Genomic DNA, 16,650 nt, shown 5'->3' with positions numbered 1-16,650 from the left:
TTGAATCACCTTACCCAGTCAATAATTACCCTGCACACACGAATCGAAAAGCAGGGACAAACAATTGGATCATGTTCATCCGTCCATATTGTCCGTTTATGATTGAGGAACAACTTATTTAAATCGAAGTGATATTGCATTTCGAACATGAATTGGAACATGAAAAGGAAGACGGGTCTTATTTTGAACATACTCTGGCTTTGAATTTGGCACGATTGTACATGCACAGAGAGGAATGTGATTTTTTTTTTTTACTTTGTCTCCCTAGTCTGGCAGTCAAACAAAATTTAAGACCATTCCAAACAGGAAGATTACTGTTTTTAATGACGCTAGAAAAGGACACAAACAACAGGCATGAAGAACTGATGTAACGTGGTAAATAAGGTGGTGTAATAGGCACTACGCCGGGTGTTGGCTTAATGGTTCAGGTGGTTGGCTTGTGATCCTCGGATCCTGAGTTCAAATCCCAATTTTTTCTGTTGAATTAATACCAGGTGAGGTTGACTCCTTCCTGTCATCCTTTTGAAGTTGGCAAAATAAGTGCCAGTCTGCTGGTATCCTGTGTCGGAGTGATGAACTGTCCAGGATTGTGCCCAATAGCCAAGGAGATTGCTGAGGCAGCACCAATGCTCTGCACAGAGTATGGCCCCAATGGATGGATGGAATAGGCACTGTAGAAAATGGAGATAAAACCTGGACTTTTCCAATTAATTTAGTATTTCGAATTTTACAATATTATTTTACTTGAATTGAATTAGAAACTTGAACACTGTGGAACGCAAATCGCCTTCATAATACTTCGAAGAAGCTCCAGTTTTGCAGTACTTCAATTTACATGAGGGTTCAACAGGGAGGTAGATAAGAGTGCTGTTCAAGACTGCTTCTGGATTGCTTCAATAACACTAAACTTCTGGATTTTTTTTTTTTTCAACGATCGTTAAAAATCATTATTTTATTGGATTTGAAGTGCAGTACTATATACGTGAACACTGCACGGGATATTGTGTTCTATGAATTTTTTTATTTTTTATTTTAGTCTTCAGTTTCATCCACTCAATATGTTATATTATAAATCAGAACAGATCAAAGGTTTACGTGCTCAGTATAACAAAGATTCGACCTTTATTCCAACCACTGCTGTCATATCTTCCCTTTTGCAGACCATTGATGCTGATGCTGTGACTTTCATCGACAAGTCATTCTGCTCTCTGCACTCAGCGGAGGTAGCTTTCGATGTATTATTGCGATTCCTGCACTTGTGCTCACGCAAGGTGCTAAAGAAGCAGTTTGAGAGAAAATTTGTGGACATTTTGCTTCAATACTGTAATGAGGTATGTGCTGGTGTATGATGTGGGATGTTATGCTACAGGAATAGAAGAAGCTGGTTGGACAAAACCTTGTCTGATGTCTTGGCATTAAAAATACAAACTAACAAGGATTTTTTCTGGTTCATTTCTTTGACTTTATCATGTCTTTTCAATTTCCTACTATTAATCTGATTTTTATTTTTTTTTTTTGGAAACAAATGTGAAGGCTAGAACACAGAATAGATCAAGATGCAACATAACAAAAGGAACAGCAGGAAGAGAAGGGGGAAATGGCAACAGCAGGACAAAGGGAGAAAATAAATGGCGATGGAAAAAAATAGCAATGTGGGTGAGGTTGAGGGGTATGGGAGAACAGAAGGGGTGGATCAGGATGGATACAGAAGAAAAATTTGGGGGGAAGGGAGTTGGTTTAGCAAGTGTAGGAAAGATCATGGCTTGGAATTGGGATGATCTGAGATTGTGGTGAAAAGCTATCTTGAAAACCTGAAGGTTAGAATAAGATTGAAGAGATTGTAGAAGTTGGTTGCAAAAGAGGAACAAATGAGTAGAGGTGATCAATGGGTCTGGATTTTGGGAGTTTCACGAGAAATGGGTTGCTGGTGGACCGTGTGCACCCTGCAGAAACCTGGGGAGGGGGATAAAGCACGGCGAGGGTAGAGGGTGCAAGACTAGAAAGGAGGTGAAAGAAGACAAAGATACCACTCACCTGTCTGCGATGGCAATAGATAGCCCCAGAGCCTGAGCTTCATCATGGGAGATTCCAATGATCTTGAAGACCTTGGTTTCCAAGACATCAAGCTGAGCAAGATCTGATGCAGGGGCACCAGCTTCAACAGTAGCCACTTAATCATTAGAATTGTATAGTTCATAGTTATGTACATTAGCTTTTAGCCATGATTCCTCCATTAAATGAGATTTTAAACTTTTTGAATTGCAGGTGGTGAAGCTCATGGAAGAGCAGAACAACTGAAGACAAAGGAGAGACAAACAGAAAGTGGGTTAGAAAAGAAACATGAGAAATATATTGCACCAGAGTGCTCTCCCTGCAAGAGACCCTCCACCACAGAGTTTCTCATGAAAGAGCTTTTATTTCTTTATATGTAAATGTCAGGAAGTAGAAAATCTCAGAGGTAGAAATGGGAGAGACCACTAGCAAACATGAAAGCCTGGATGGAAGAGCCTGAGACAACAGATCAGTAAGATGGTTCCACATCCTAGAAAAGAGAATGACAAATGATTGGAGAAGAGGAGGATGAAATGGTCTCCATTACTCGATTTAATCTTTCGTCGAGGCGGAGTAACGTGTGATTATGCATTGTTTGTTCACCTATCTCTGATGACCCCAGCTACAGCAGCTGAAAAGCCTATTCGAGGCAAAGGAAAAAGATCCTCCAGTGGGCAGAGGCCAGCCAAGGATTGCAGGAGCCATGCACTGGGCTAGGTCACTGCTGGGACAAGCTAAACAACCGATGCTGCGGTTTCATCAGACTGAGGGAATGCTTCTATCAACCGCTGGTAAAGAGGTGCGTGCATGTAACGAGTTGCTAATGGTGCTCTTTTTCTCTGCAACTTGGCTCTCACAACTACAGAATCCTCTGACAATTATACATACTTACTTTTGTCATTGCAAGTTTTCATTTCGTAATGTGTAAATGTCAAGTCTCTCTAGTGTTGTTCAAGTTTAAAACCATGTTTAAAACCACCATACCATGTTTAAAACCACGAAATCAATAAATGAATAAATAAAGAGTTTTGTATAATTCTGTAGTCTCTGCACCCTTTACTTTTATTCCCTGAAACCTGATTAAAAACCTCAAGCTAAAAGAATGTTAAAACACCTTTGTTTTAATATTTTCTTTTCTATACCATATACGCTTCGATTTTTAGATACTCTAAAACCGTCTTCATCATGAGGGGGGGGGGGTTCCTTTCAAGACGATGGCCTTTGCTATAGTCTTATTTCAGAATTAGTAAAAGTATCCGTCCCCGGTGATGAGAAAAGTTTGAGTTTTTATATGTATTTTTTGAATGCGTCGTCGAGGCTCGTGGAAGAGCGAGCACACTGAACGGATCAGGACGGAACAGACAAAAACAGGATGCAAAACACTCACGCATGGACAAGGAAACTCCAAGGAGGATTAACTGTAAAATTAGGAGGGATTTGGGTGGGGATAACGAGGGTAGAAAAGATCATGGTTTTGAATTGGGGACGACCTGAGATGGTGGAGAAGTTGATCGATCAATTCAAATTATTTCATGGACTTCAAAAAGGTTAATTGTGTTGCACTCAAAAATCCACAAATTCAATTTGTGACCAATTGGTCGTCTGAATTGCTATTTTAGTTACTTTGACCTCAATTTGCGGCCTTTGAGGGCACATAGCTGATGTTAGTTCGTGCATAAAGTTGTGTCTGTACTCCGAGTACTGAGTTTGTACCTTTAAAGATGTGACTGTGCATGAGGAACAGACCCACAGTGTGTGTGTGTGAGAGAGAGAAGAGAGAGAGGAGAGAAAGAGGAAGAGGGAGAGGGAGAGGAAGAGAGAGAGAGAGAGAGAGGAGAGAGATACACACACACACACACACACACACACACACACACACACACACACACACACACACACACACACACACACACACACACACACACACACACACACACACACACACACACACACACATATATATTCCTGCACAAAGTTGAAACCACATGAAACACGAGTGTTTGTGTATTTGCTTGTGTGATGTCTGTCCCCCTTCAAAAGGTCGATTTAAAAAGGGTTTTAAAGGCCAATCTTTTAACTCGAACGTGTGTTCGCTACGGTTTATTTTTCAGGATAAAAAAGACTCGAAAAACGTTTTCCATTCAAGAGTAATACTAATTACGTCTCTTATTTTGGAGATGTAGCTGGTGACTTACAACCAGGCCTTAATGGCGGTGTACAGAAGCGTTTAAAAAATAACAATAAATACAGGGCGCAGGAGGTGAAATTCGTTGCACGTGATGTGTCACGCACGCAGGGTAAAAACGAGTTTTCATTTACATACGTGTGATGTCTAATAAATAAAGAAGTTATAAGCACACCTGCATACCTGCCAACCCTTTTTGAAGGAAAAGCGGTAGGCTGGCGTGCGACTGACCCGCGATGGTGCACGTAATACGAGTCGCCTTGGTACGACCACATGCGTACTGACGCGCGATCTCGCTGTCGGGGACCATCCGCGGGACCAGCTTGGAGAAATGGTCATTTAGGGCCAGAGGCAAATTGTACTCCATCAACAGTCCTTGAAATAAAACCTCGGCGTTGATTAACGTCGGCATCTCTCGCACCGGCTGGAAGGTTATTTTTGATGTGGTTGCCACCGCGCAGGAGTTGCTCATGTGTTTCCCCGTGCTGATGTGGTGACTCAAGTCGTTGTTTCCCCCATGACTGATGGAGAAGTCTGATCGACACATATCGCAGAAGGCACGCCGTCTCCCTCACGCGAAGCCTTGATACACTTGAACTCTGTTGTCCAACTGGGCTTAAACTTGTTGACCCAGCGTGGGGGTGGTTTTTTATTTTCTGGTGTTTGCATTGTTGTCGTGCACTGAAGCGATGAGTCCTCTCTGTTAACTGCAGTCTTTGATCATGAATGGAAAATGGCGCGTTGTCTGGAAATGAATGCCCACTGTTTCCTGTCATCCCATTGGTCATGCTTAGTTTGGAAGCAATAACCAATCACTGACGAGATAAGAAATCAAGGTCAGGCACGAGTTTTGTAGAATGTAGAAGCAGCCGCGGGGCATGGACTCTACAAGTTGTCGAAAGCATTCCACAGGTATGCTGTCCCATGTTGACTCCAATGCTTCCCACGGTTGTCAAGTTGGCTAGAAGTGGATCTCTACTCCGAATAGCTCGTTCCATCTCATCCCACAAATGCTCGATTGGATTGAGATCTGGTGACTGGGCAGGTCACTGCAGGAAGCTGAATTCACCATCATGTTCGTGGAACCATTCCTGGACAACCCTATCCTTCTGGTATGGGGCGTTATCCTGCTGAAGAAATCCATTCACAGATGGATACACTGCTGCCATGAAGGGATGCACCTGATTGGCAATGATGTTCACATATCCTGTGGCAATGAAATGTTGCTCCACCTTTTATCAAGGGGCCCAGTGTGTGCTATGAAAACCCACCCCACACCATCACACCACCACCACCAGCCTGCATTGTTGACACATGGCATGATGGATACAAGTACTCATGTGGTTTTCTCCACACCCTCATCCTTCCATCAGCGTGAAACAGCAGGAACCTGGATTCATCAGACCAGGCAATGTTTTTTTCAATCCCCCAATGTCCAGTGTTTTGTTCCTTTGTCCACTGCAACCACAGGTTCTTGTATTTTGCTGAAAGAAGTGGAACTCTGTCTAGTCATCGGCTGCCATACCCCATTTGCGTCAAGGTATGACGAGTTGTGCTTTCTTTTATGGGTCTTTCGGCACCAATGTTGGACTGGACTGTCAATTGACTAACTGTAGCCCGTCTGTTACTCTGCACAATTCGTGTCAGCCTCCTTTGGCCTCTTTCGTTAATGAGCCATTTTCGCCCACTGGCCTGCCGTTGGCTGGATGTCCATTTGGTTGGTGGACCATTCTTGATACACATGGGAAACTGTTGAGCATGAAAAACCCAGCAGCATTGCAGATCTTGACAAACTCAAACCTGTGCCTGGCACCTACTACCATACCCTGTTCAAAGACACTTAAATCTTTTGTCTTCCCCATTCACCCTCAAAATGGCACATATACACAATCCGTGTCTCAATCGTCTCAAGGCTTTAAAATTCTTCTTTAACCTGTCTCTTCCCCTTCATCGACACCGATTGAAGTGGATTTAACAGGTTCAATCAATAAGGGATCGTAGCATTCACCTGGATTCACCTGATCAGTCTATTTCATGGAAAGAGCAGGTGTCCCCAATGTTTTTGTTCACTGAGTGTATATAATGTAAGATTATGACAATAATATGTCATGATTGGTTATGGGTTCTGCAAGTTCAAAGCCAGTTTGAATATGTTCACGTTGTGGGAATTTGTGGATGAAAACCTTGTTAATTGAATCTCTTAGGCCGTTTGTCGCTATGTGGAGCTGGCAAGGCGTCTCAGAGCCTTTGAGGTGTCATTGTTCGAGCGCTGGTTGAAGGAGACCGAACATCTACTGCCGACCTATATTCACAGACCTCTGTTGTGCCCTGCAAATGCTGTCATAATGAACCACGGTTATGTCATCACAGAAGGCTCAGAAAAGGTATGCCATATCTGTCCCTATTTCCTGCCATGTTTGTGGAAAGTATCGGGTAATTTCAGGCCATGTGTCCTAATTTTAAAAAAGATCTCATGGAAAGGGTAATTGATGATAATTGTGATTAATGGCCTTTTGCAATGACACTCGATTTATTATGGAATACTTTCATCCAAAAACTTCCATAAAATGTCGGTTGCAACATTTAAAAATGAGACCTCTCTGCAGATCCAGTGGTTATTACAGTGGGAAGAGAATGGCTGGCCCGAAGGGTTAGCTCTGAACTTTGCTGCACAACTCCAAGAAGTCATAACAGAAGTCAAACAGTTGGAGCAATTGGGTTTCGACTTCCCTGAGCTGGCACGTAACGTGGCATTGCAGGAGGACGAATACCACAGGTACCTTAACAGTGATCAAAATGACCTTTTAACACAAAAAGCAACTGCTCTTCACTTTCATTTCGCATTCTCATTCTTTTAGGACCATCCAGGAACTTCAGCAAATTGTGAAACGGTACAATCAGGTGTTCAACCGGTTGTCTGACCCTGAGAACAAGTTGCTGCATCATCATGTTTCCGAACTTCGTCGCAAACTGCGACCTGGACTCTTCCGCCTTAACTGGAGTTCACTTGGTGCGGATGTCATGTTATTATTTAATTTGATTATTACCTCCGCCACCGATGGTGGACAGAGGTTACGTTTTCACCCTTTTCTGTCTGTTTGCTGATCTGTCTGTGAGCAGGTTACCTCATAAAGTTGTGGATGGATTCGGACGAAATTTGGTGGAGAGGCTGCATGTGTGACAAGGCCGAAATTATTACATCTTGGTGAACATCCAGACCCAGATCTGGATGTTAGAAATTTTGGGGCGATTCTTCACCATTGAGAGATCGGGCCAACAATAAGATATAGCATATCTCAAAAAGTTGTGGACGGATTCGGACGAAACCTGGTGGACAGTTTGGGTTTGTGGCACGGAAGAATTGATTCGGTTTTGGTGAAGATCTGGATCCGGATAGAAGAATTAAAGAAATTTTTAAATTGTTTAACCATTGCGAGATCCGACCAAAAATGATAAAAAGCATGATATTTCAAAAAATTGTGGATGAGTTTGGACAAAACTTGGTGGATGGGTTAGTTAGGGCACAAGAACAACCCGATTAGATTTTGGTTCAGGTCCGACTCCAGATCCGGCCTATCAGTGGGATAGGAAATGTAAAGTGTTCAGCCTGGCGGAGGTTTGCACTCTAATGAGTGTTGTTCTCGTTGATTTTGTAATTCGAATATAAACTTTCAGTCTTTTTTTACAATGTACCTTATTCTACATTATAATTCTGCTTTATCTTCCCATCCTGGCTTATGCCATGATATGTGCATCAAATTCCCTTCAAAGTTTGCAAAGTACGATAAAGTTTATCAAAAAGCAAGTCTAATATGTTGAATGCTAAAAAGACAAAACTTTAAAGGAACTTTTTGCTTTGTCTTATCCTTATTCACAGCCATTCCAGACTACCTCACCTGCTGCCACAATGCCTTAAGCAACTTCGAGCTGTTGTTGAACCAGGTCCAGCGGAATGCTGAAAACATTCTGTCGAATCTGCATCTCATCGAGTCTGCAAACTTGTTTAAATTTCAAACATCTTCTGGGAAAAATGACCTTCCAGGGAAGTATTTTTAATGACTCGCTGTTAGAATTGTTGTTTTCTCATGGAAGTCACATTTATTTGCATGTCTTGCTGAAGAATGTTATCCTCTTTTACCAACGTATTCCGTCAAAATGACACCGTTACAGTTGGATGGACAAGCACAATAAGGGTGGAGGATGTCTTGCTAACTTTTCTGTGCAGACGTGAATGAGTTCTTCAAGATGACGGCGCAGCAACGAGAGGCTGATGTGGAGCAGCTTGTGTGTGCTTGGTGGGAAGTGAGTCCCCTTCTCATGAAGATTGAAAGTTTAGTGGTTGGCAGTAGTACTGGTTGTTCACCGGCACTGGCTGACTACTACAGCCATTGGGAGAAGCAGGCTTACAAAAGTCTTGTCACCATGGTGTTCAGGTGAATTTGGAATTGTTACGCAATGTTCAAAACAGATTTGGAAATAAGATACAAGCCATAACTTTCATGGAGAATTTCAATTGTTTTACACTGAAACGTTCTCATGATATATGATGAAAAAGTATCATCAGATTACTGTTAGGCCCGGCGCACACTAGCCGATGTTCGCTGACGTGACGCGACAAGACCGTCGGTGACGAGTCTTTTAAAGTAAAATTTAATTTTGTCCTCGACCATTGCAAACTACACGACTGTCGACACTATGGCAATGAAGAAGAATTGCAGGGAGAGGAAGGGAAAGGTGAAAGCTCTGAGCACTACTGCTTTGGCACTAGCGCTGGTATGTCGCCGATACCTGCCAAAAGAAAGGAGTGGTTATGGGTGAAGCCTTGGATAGGGAGACGGCCGGTTTAGGTAGCGTTCAATAACTTCATCATGGAACTTGCTGTATAAGATCAGGGAACCGATGTTTTTATTTACGAGTGAATACTCATTCCCTCGAAGGAATGTGCTGATGCATTAAGCTCACGTTCCCACTTATGCTTCTTCAATCCTGTAAATAAAGGTTTTTATAAGAGGCATTTTTACGATTAATCGGACACAAATTTTTATTCCAAGTAAATATATTCACAGCTTTCCAATCAAGTAAATCGGTTATCAGCTTTCCAACGAGACCATTTTTATTACTCTGCCAGAAAATGCAACTTGTCGCTTTGCTGATGGGGTAATTAAAGGGGGTTGGGGAGAGGAAGGGAGAGAGAAGAGAGAGCAGAGAGAGAGAGAGAATGGAGCAGAGGGAGAGAGAGAGAATGGAGCAGAGGGAGAGAGAATGGAGCAGAGGGAGAGAGGAGGGAGCAGAGGGAGAGAGGAGGGAGCAGAGGGAGAGAGGAGGGAGCAGAGGGAGAGAGGAGGGAGCAGAGGGAGAGAGAATGGAGCAGAGGGAGGGAGCAGAGGGAGAGAGAGGAGGGAGCAGAGGGAGAGAGAGAATGGAGCAGAGGGAGAGAGAGAATGGAGCAGAGGGAGAGAGAGGGAGAGAGAGAATGGAGCAGAGGGAGAGAGAGAATGGAGCAGAGGGAGAGAGAGAATGGAGCAGAGGGAGAGAGAGGAGGGAGCAGAGGGAGAGAGAGGATGGAGCAGAGGGAGAGAGAGGAGGGAGAAGAGGGGTGAGGAGCAGTGGAAGAGCTACGATCAGGTGGGGAGCAAGGAGTGGGGGAGAGCGATGCCTCACCAAGTGTCACTCTACACTCCGATAGAGGGGTGGGAGCGAAGAAGGTGGGGGAGAGAGGAGTTGGGAAGTGGGGAGGGGGAAAGGGTTTTGGAGGAGGCAAGCATCAGGAGAGGGGGTTCTGGGATTGTGTCTGGTAGGGGGACATGAGGGAGAAATGGGGGCAATTGTTCTCAACTTGCATTTGGTTGTGGGACTTATGCAGAAGGAGGGAGGGTCGTACAGGATTGAATAAAATGAGGTACATTAAAAGAGCACATTAATACAGCATGTGCAGACTGCTCAGAGATGTCCATAGGGGTGGAGAGGGGCGGGGGTTTGGGAGGATGTAAGTATGAGGGAAAGGGAATGCAGTGTGAGGGAAAGGCAGCATGAGGGGAAGGGAAGGCAGTGTGAGGGGAAGGGAAGGTGGCATGAGGGGAAAGGAAAGCAGTGTAAGAGGAGGGAAAGGGAAGGGTGATAAAACGTGCCCAAACAGCAACATTACATTTTTAACTGCTGAGTTCTATATAAAACTGGATGGAAACATTGAAAACCCACGCTAACTACCTGTCAAAGATCTGCCTGCATACATGCTTGCACATGCAGCAACATTTGCACCCCTCCAATCGGCTTACTCTGAATCTGATTCCTGCATGCTACACTCTGGGGAAGCCATTTTAAATTCAAAACTTAACAGTCCCCTTAACAGAGAGGAAGGGATGGGGTATGGTGATGAGGAGTGGGAGAGAATGGGTGGAGTGGGTGAGAGAGGAAAGGGGTGGGAGAGAGGGAGAGTGGTGGTGGATTGGTGGGAGAAAGAGACAGTAGGAGAGCGGTTGGAGAGTGGAAGAGGGGTTGGAGAGTGGGAGAGGGGTTGGAGAGTGGGAGAGGGGTTGGAGATAGGGAGATGGGGTTGGAGAGAAAGGGAGAGAGGTGTGAGAGAGAGGAAGAAGGATGCGAGAGAGAGGGAGAGAGGTTGGAGAGAGAGAGAGAGAGAGAGAGAGAGAGAGAGAGAGAGAGAGAGAGAGAGAGAGAGAGAGAGAGAGAGAGAGAGAGAGAGAGAGAGAGAGAGAGAGAGAGAGAGAGAGAGAGAGAGAGAGAGAGAGAGAGAGAGAGAGAGAGAGAGAGAGAGAGAGAGAGAGAGAGAGAGAGAGAGAGAGAGAGAGAGAGAGAGAGAGAGAGAGAGAGAGAGAGAGAGAGAGAGAGAGAGAGAGAGAGAGAGAGAGAGAGAGAGAGAGAGAGAGAGAGAGAGAGAGAGAGAGAGAGATAGAGATAGAGATAGAGATAGAGATAGAGATAGAGATAGAGATAGAGATAGAGAGAGCGGGACAGGGGTACTAGAGAGCGAGAGAGAGGTGGTAAGTGAAGAGGGGTAGGAGAGGAAGAGGGTTGAGAGAGGAAGGGGTGAGAGAGAGGGAGATTCCGGCAGATAAGGCATCCAGTTTAATGTCCATCTGAGAGATGGCACACATATTGATAAATCACCCTGCCTGTGAAACACCGGGATGACAGTTTAGAGCTGGGTCAGGATTCAAACCCAGGCTAGCCAGCTTCAAGTGAGCATGTGTACCCCTCGGCTCTCCTGCTGTGATATAGCGATTAATTCCTTTGTAACCACATGAAACATTTTTTTACTCACTGTAATCTAATTTATTTCGCCTTTCTAACTCAAGAGAGGTGTCCATGGAGAACCGTGCAGCAGTATCGCCATCAAAGCTTGTAGAGATCAAAGCTTGAAACGCGCTCCAAGCAAGCACTCCAATAACCTGTAAACTCTCTCTTGACCAACAACAACTTTTAAACAATTCTCTCTTGAAGAAACTTTTAAAAATTAAATGTTTAATTTATTTTATATACATACAGTGGAAAGTATTCACACCCTTTGACTTGTCACATTTTGTTGTGTTACAGCCTGAATTTAAAATTGATTAAACTTTTTTTAAAAATCATCACTGATCAACACAAAATATCCCATAACAACAAAGTGAAAACATGTTTTTCGAAATTTTAACAAATTAAATAAAAACGAAATGCTGAAATGTCTTGTGTCTTGTGTCAGTATTCAGCCCTCTGAGTCAATACTTTGTAGAAGCGCCTTTGACAGCAATTAAAGCTTCTTGGGTATGTCTGTATCAGCTTTGCACATCTGGATTTGGAGATTTTCTCCCATTCTTCCTTGCAGATTCGCTCTAGCTCTGTCAAGTTGGATAGGTAGCGTCTGTGAACAACAATCTTCAAGTCTTTCCACAGATTCTCAGTGAGATTCAAATGCGGGCTTTGGTTGGGCCACTCAAGTACTTTCACTTTCTTGTTCTGAAGCTATTCCAGTGTTGCTTTGGCTGTATGCTTGGGGTCATTGTCCTGTTGGAATGTAAATGTATGCCGCAGTCTTAAGTCTTTTGCACTCTGTTGCAGGTTCTTCTCAAGGATTTGCCTGTATTTGGCTCCATTCATTGTTCCTTCAGTCCTGACAAGTCTCACAGTCCTTGCCTCTGAAAAGCATCCACATTGCATGATGCTGCCACCACCATGCTTCACAGTAGGGATAGTGTCAGATGGGTGATGAGCTGTGTTCAGTTTCCACCAGATGGTGTGCTTTGCATTCAGGTCAAAGAGTTCACTTTTTATCTCATCAGACCACAGAATCTTTTGCCTCATGCTCTCAAAGGTCTTTTACGTGCCCTTTTGCAAACTCCAGGCATGCTGTCTTGTGCCTTTTTCTCAGGAGTGGATTCCGTCTGGCCACTCTAACATAAAGCCGAGACTTGTGAAGTGCTGCAGAGATTGTTGTCTTTCTGGTGAATTCTCCCATCTCAGGCAAGGAACTCTGTAGTTCCACCATAGGGGTCATTGGGTTCTTAGACACCTCCCTGACCAAGGTCCTTCTTGCCTGGGTGCTCAGTTTGGTCAAACGAACAGCTCAAGGAAGAGTCTGGGTAGTTCTATATTCTTTCCATTTCCTAATGATGGAGCTCACTGTGCTCTTAAGAACTCTCAACACTTTAGAAATTGCTTTATACCCTTCCCCAAGTCTATGCCGCCTCACAATTCTCTCGGAGTTATACGGACATTTTCTTGGACTCCATGTTAAAGTTTCTGCTCTGACATGCACTCTCAACTGTGGAACCTCATATAGAAAGTTGTGTTTCTTTCTAAATCATGTCCAATCATTTGAATTGGCCACAGGTGGACTCCAATCAAGTTGTGGAGGCATCTCAAGGATGATCAAAGGAAATCAAATGAACCTGAGCTCAATATGGAGTGTGGTAGCAAAGAGGTTTAATTCTTACTGACGCAAGACATTTCAGTTTTTAATTTGAAATTAATTTGTAAAAAATTCTAAAAACATGTTTTCACTTTGTCATTATGGGGTATTTTGTGTAGAGCAGTGAAGAAAAAATTAAAATTTAATCCATTTTAAATTCAGGCTGTAGCACAACAAGATGTGACAAACGTCAAGGGGTGTGAATACTTTCTGAAGGCACTGCATATATCTATGTCGAAGTCATGGGTCGTATAATGAAAGAAGATTGGACAAAAAGGGGAAAGGTCAAAATAAAATTGCACATTTTCAGCGAGCGATCCATCCCAAAGGGATTGCATGACAATGCGGGGCCAAACACAGGTGAGTAGGGCAAGAACTTTGTTCAAGTCGATCGATATATTCAGTGACGGTGCAAATACGTTTGCCGTGTATAGCCATGGCTTGGAAACGAACAACCAAGCAACTTGTATAGTGCTCACCAAGTGGTTTTAGCACTCAAGGAAGAACTCCAACGAAATGGTTGAAGCGACTATTATTGACTTCAAAGTTCACGTAAGCTGCAACTATTGTAAAAATGCTGCAATTGATATGACACTACAGCCAGAAACTATTGAAAGCTGAAGTTTTGTAGGTCAATACATCGCACTGCGATCAACTTCGACCGCCGCGCGCTAGACATTGATGCACGACTGTTGCCCATAACGCATTGTTAAAATTGAACATGTTCAACTTTTACAATGATCACTGATGTGCCTGAAAATCTTGTTGACTACTGTCGTCAACTGCCGCACATTACACGATTATCAGGCTTTCACAGACTAAGCTGGCGCCGGTGGCCTTGTTGTGCTGCGTCAGCTAGTGTGCGGCGGGCTTCAGATTTCATGAGGAATATATATTTTGTAAGGGCAATTCAGTCATTTTTCGATGCCACTGACATATGTGAGGGTTTATTCGCTTTTTTGGGGGGTTTTTTTCCTGAGGCTTCTCCACTAAATGGTGAAAAAAATGCTTTTGTAGTATTATTATACGATTCCAACCTGTAACACATATATCTTCTTCTTCTTCTTTCGGCTGCTCCCTTTCGGGGTCGCCACAGCGGATCATCCGTATGATCTGCATAGTGATTTGGCACATGTTTTACGCCGGATAACCTTCCTGACGCAACCCTGGTCGCCTCTTACGACACAGGGATCTGGTACACCTATTTTAACCGGGGTATACACCGGCCCAGTACACTGGTACTCATTTCGCCGACCTCGGAAGGATGACAGGCTGAGTCAACCCCATGGTGTATTAATTCAGTGGCCCAACGGGGCTTGAACTCAGGACCTTTTGGATCCCAAGCCGCTGACCTAACCACTGCGCCAACACCAGGCTCCTGTAACACACACACACACACACACACACACACACATATATATATATATATATATATATATATATATATATATATATATATATATATATATATATATATATATATATATATATATATATATATATATATTGTTGTGGTTACCAAATTCGCAAACCACCATTCAGGTCCCTTAGGTGAGGTATCTCGGTAAGTGCATGTGTAGTTAGGCCCAAACCCGTTGTCTCGTGGGAATACATGTCATTTATACGTGCTGCGACTCTTCAGGATAGCCGTTTTTCTTTTACTATCTTTATTTTGGACCAACCGCTACCATCACAACCACAACAACAACCACCAACCACAACGCCGCTTCACCACAACCGCCACGACCTTTACCGTCACAACTCGCCACCATCGCATCACCCTCATCTCGCGCCACTCATGGGTACCGGTGTTGGACTCATGCAGAACGCGCGTCGAACAGCGTGTACAAAATCACGGATTTTGTGCTTCAAAAACGGATCAAAAACGACACACGCCCACTTTTTGCCGTCCAATCGGTGAGCGAGGGGCGATTTGGCCCCGCCTCCAGAACGATCGATATATGCAAATTTGTGGATCAAAAAGCCTTCACGCCCACTTTTTCTCGGGCCAATGGGGAGCGAGGTGAAAGGTCAAAGGGAGGGGGTCAAAGGCGAAGTTACGGGGGGATAAAAGGACGGTGTTCGTCAGTGAGAAGGAGAGTCGCAAACGAGAACGAGAACGAGAAGGGAAAAGAGTCGCAAACGAGAACGAGAAGGAGTCGGAACGAAGGAGAACGGGAACGAAAAGAGAACGAGAACGAGAAGGAGTCGGAACGGAGGGGACGAGTGTGGAAGTCTGGAGCCCGAAGCCTGCAGTGGCTGGAGAAGCTGAAGAGAGTCGGACGAGGGGGTGCTCGCGTCGGTGCCAGGAGCTGCACGCCCGAGGGAGGCCGGCAGCGCGACCTGGCCGAGGTGGAGACGCACACCAGGGATAATAAAGATCCTCTATACCCCGAGCATCAGCAACCCCCTCCTGTTTCCCCCCGCGCTGAGATAGTGCGACCAAGGGGGCCCCGTTCCCACCCCCTGCCAGGCACTGTCCACGAGGCCCGCGGAGAGAGGCGCCATCGCCGCTCCGCGTCTCATCACCAGACGGGTAGGCCCGACCCGGTCTCGGCCTCAGGCCTGCCTCATTCTTGAGGGTATTTCTTTTCCTTGGTTTTGGGTATGTGTTGTCGGCGCCGTCTGTGAAGTAGAATTGTATAAGTGTTGCCGTGTGCTCGGTAGTCGGTATTAGCTCTGCACTGTGTTTTCACTTTTATATTTGCTTTTTGTGTAAATGGAAGTGTGTTTTCTTTTTTTGTGTGCATTTGGTGGAATTGTATTTGTGTGCTTCCCGTGTGCCGCGAATAAATGTGCTTTATTGTTGAACTGTTCTCCCGCTTCGCTTCGTCTTTTCCCCCATTGAACCCTCATCTTGCTTCACGTAAAGGGTTGGTAGTGGGCTGAATACGCCCGATAATTAATCGAACCGTCGAGGTCGACGATAACACCGCTCGGTTATTCTGATAGTACGGAACGGGTCGCTTAAGTGGCCCGTGTCCGAAGTCGACCTGCGGCGAGGTGCGATCGCCCGGTCTACCCTCCGCGTGGGTACTTAGGTAGGTCGAATTTGGCGAGCAACCCTATCCCACGCGGGGGCTGATTGGCTCGATCGCGGTGAGACCGAAAGGTCCACCCGTGACTGGTTCCCGGCGTTAGTCCGAGAGGGTCACGACTGGATTGTCCGTCCGGTGGGCGACGTGCCGCGATTCGAGTTACGTGGCCGTCGCACGCCGGCGGGCGCGAAAACCGCAACAATATATATATATATATGTATGTATATGTACTGTAATTATAATGCTTGATCGGTATGTTGTCATCTTGCATATAACTAACTATCGAGGTTTGTAAGTTAATGTCTTCACGTTGAGGACAATCTTCTAGTGTTTGTTTATTTTTAACAACAACAGGGATAATGGACAATATTATCTTTGGCTCAACAACCAGTAGGACTACCTGTTTGGTGCTTTTTGTGATTTTCTAGATGCATGTTATGACACTCACAATGAATTAGATCTTCTCTGAA

At 44.5% G+C, this 16,650-nt stretch overlaps 2 protein-coding genes across 5 annotated transcripts in view; both read left to right on the top strand.

Annotated features, from left to right (window-relative positions):
* LOC147011249 (dynein axonemal heavy chain 10-like) overlaps positions 1–8,309 on the top strand; it is a 71,321-nt gene extending 63,012 nt beyond the window's left edge. For all 4 annotated transcript variants that reach the window (XM_085859692.1, XM_085859693.1, XM_085859694.1 and 1 more), the window contains 6 exons: positions 1,161–1,331; positions 2,675–2,851; positions 6,442–6,621; positions 6,844–7,013; positions 7,096–7,247; positions 8,115–8,309. In XM_085859692.1, the coding sequence (XP_085715818.1) occupies positions 1,161–1,331; positions 2,675–2,851; positions 6,442–6,621; positions 6,844–7,013; positions 7,096–7,247; positions 8,115–8,293 (1,029 nt within the window). In that variant the 3' untranslated portion in view covers positions 8,294–8,309. The remainder of the gene's footprint in view (positions 1–1,160; positions 1,332–2,674; positions 2,852–6,441; positions 6,622–6,843; positions 7,014–7,095; positions 7,248–8,114) is intronic.
* Positions 8,310–8,474: 165 nt separating this feature from the next.
* The window catches only part of LOC147011247 (dynein axonemal heavy chain 10-like), a 147,580-nt gene continuing 139,404 nt past the window's right edge, over positions 8,475–16,650 (top strand). Inside the window, exon 1 of the mRNA XM_085859696.1 lies at positions 8,475–8,670. Coding sequence (XP_085715822.1) covers positions 8,483–8,670 — 188 coding nt within the window. The 5' untranslated portion in view covers positions 8,475–8,482. The remainder of the gene's footprint in view (positions 8,671–16,650) is intronic.

This window comes from Eptatretus burgeri, chromosome 16 (assembly GCF_056783735.1).
Source record: "Eptatretus burgeri isolate ZD-2024b chromosome 16, Ebu_testis_v1, whole genome shotgun sequence".
NCBI classification, from domain to species: Eukaryota; Metazoa; Chordata; class Myxini; order Myxiniformes; family Myxinidae; genus Eptatretus; species Eptatretus burgeri.
This window is presented reverse-complemented; position numbering and strand designations above follow the sequence as displayed.